General features: G+C 30.7%; 1 protein-coding gene across 1 annotated transcript; it reads right to left on the bottom strand.

Annotated features, from left to right (window-relative positions):
• Window positions 1-262: 262 nt before the first annotated feature.
• On the bottom strand, window positions 263-815 carry LOC131947718 (uncharacterized; the record flags this gene model as incomplete). Its single annotated transcript, XM_059309004.1, is given in 1 exon segment — window positions 263-815. A coding segment is annotated over 1 exon segment (77 nt), but the record flags the coding sequence as incomplete, so codon positions are not given.
• Window positions 816-1,049: the final 234 nt, after the last annotated feature.

Genomic DNA, 1,049 nt, shown 5'->3' with positions numbered 1-1,049 from the left:
TGACTCTAATGCTTTTCCTAACCCTAACCCTAGCCTTAGCCCTTATCGTTACCCTTACCCTTACCCTAACCCTAGCTGTAAAGCTGTGTCAGGGGGGGGGGGGGGTTATTAATAGGGGGGTAATTACTCCGGGGTAATGTCGAGGGGGGATGTTGGAGGGGGGGTAATTGACGTGGGGGGGGGGGGGGGTAATGCCCTGTTCCCAATTGACACATCTTAGTTAATATTTTAGGAAGAAAAATATTTTTTTAAAAAAGTGCAATAAGCTTAGGGGAAGGGGCTAAAAAGGTATGCAAACATTTTAGGGGAATGTAAGAATTTTTTTGAAAATGTCACATTGTCATTTTCTTGCATTGTTCAATTTCATTGGTTCAAAATCTACGTTTATGCTCCGAACATGAAAGTAAATATTGCCATCTGTCGTACTCTTTTCTATAACATTAAATTGCCCAGTGAATAGAGAATCAATCATTCATTTCTTAATCAAAATATTGACGAAAAAAAAAAAAGAAAATGCTATAATACGAAACAGGTACACGCAAATAGATGCTGAGGTGTAAGAGTAAAATAAGTTTTAAGATTACTAATACTTTTTCTTAGAAGTGCACATGGACGTGGAAGTATCCAAAATTGACAAAAAAAATATTAATGACACAAAACTTTATATAAACACGCTTAAAAAAAGAAGCTGTTTAGTCATCGCCATTCGGAGAATTCTCTGAGTAGTACTTTGATTGCTCATCTTTCAAAACTTGATGACAATTGTGATGCTAAATCTGGTTGGGCCTCTTGCTGGATGATGTCGCACAACATCTAAAAAAATGTAAGCCTGGTGTTTATGGAGGTATCTATAAGTTTTTTGTAAAAAAATCTTATATATAAATATATGTATATATATATATATATATATATAATAATATATATATATATATAATATATATATATATATATATATATAATATATATATATAATATATATATATATATATATATATATATATATATATATATATATATATATATATATCATATATATATATAATAAATAT

This window comes from Physella acuta, unplaced genomic scaffold, assembly GCF_028476545.2.
Source record: "Physella acuta isolate Inbredline_101_S28 unplaced genomic scaffold, ASM2847654v3 ptg000604l, whole genome shotgun sequence".
Lineage (NCBI taxonomy): Eukaryota > Metazoa > Mollusca > Gastropoda > Physidae > Physella > Physella acuta.
This window is presented reverse-complemented; position numbering and strand designations above follow the sequence as displayed.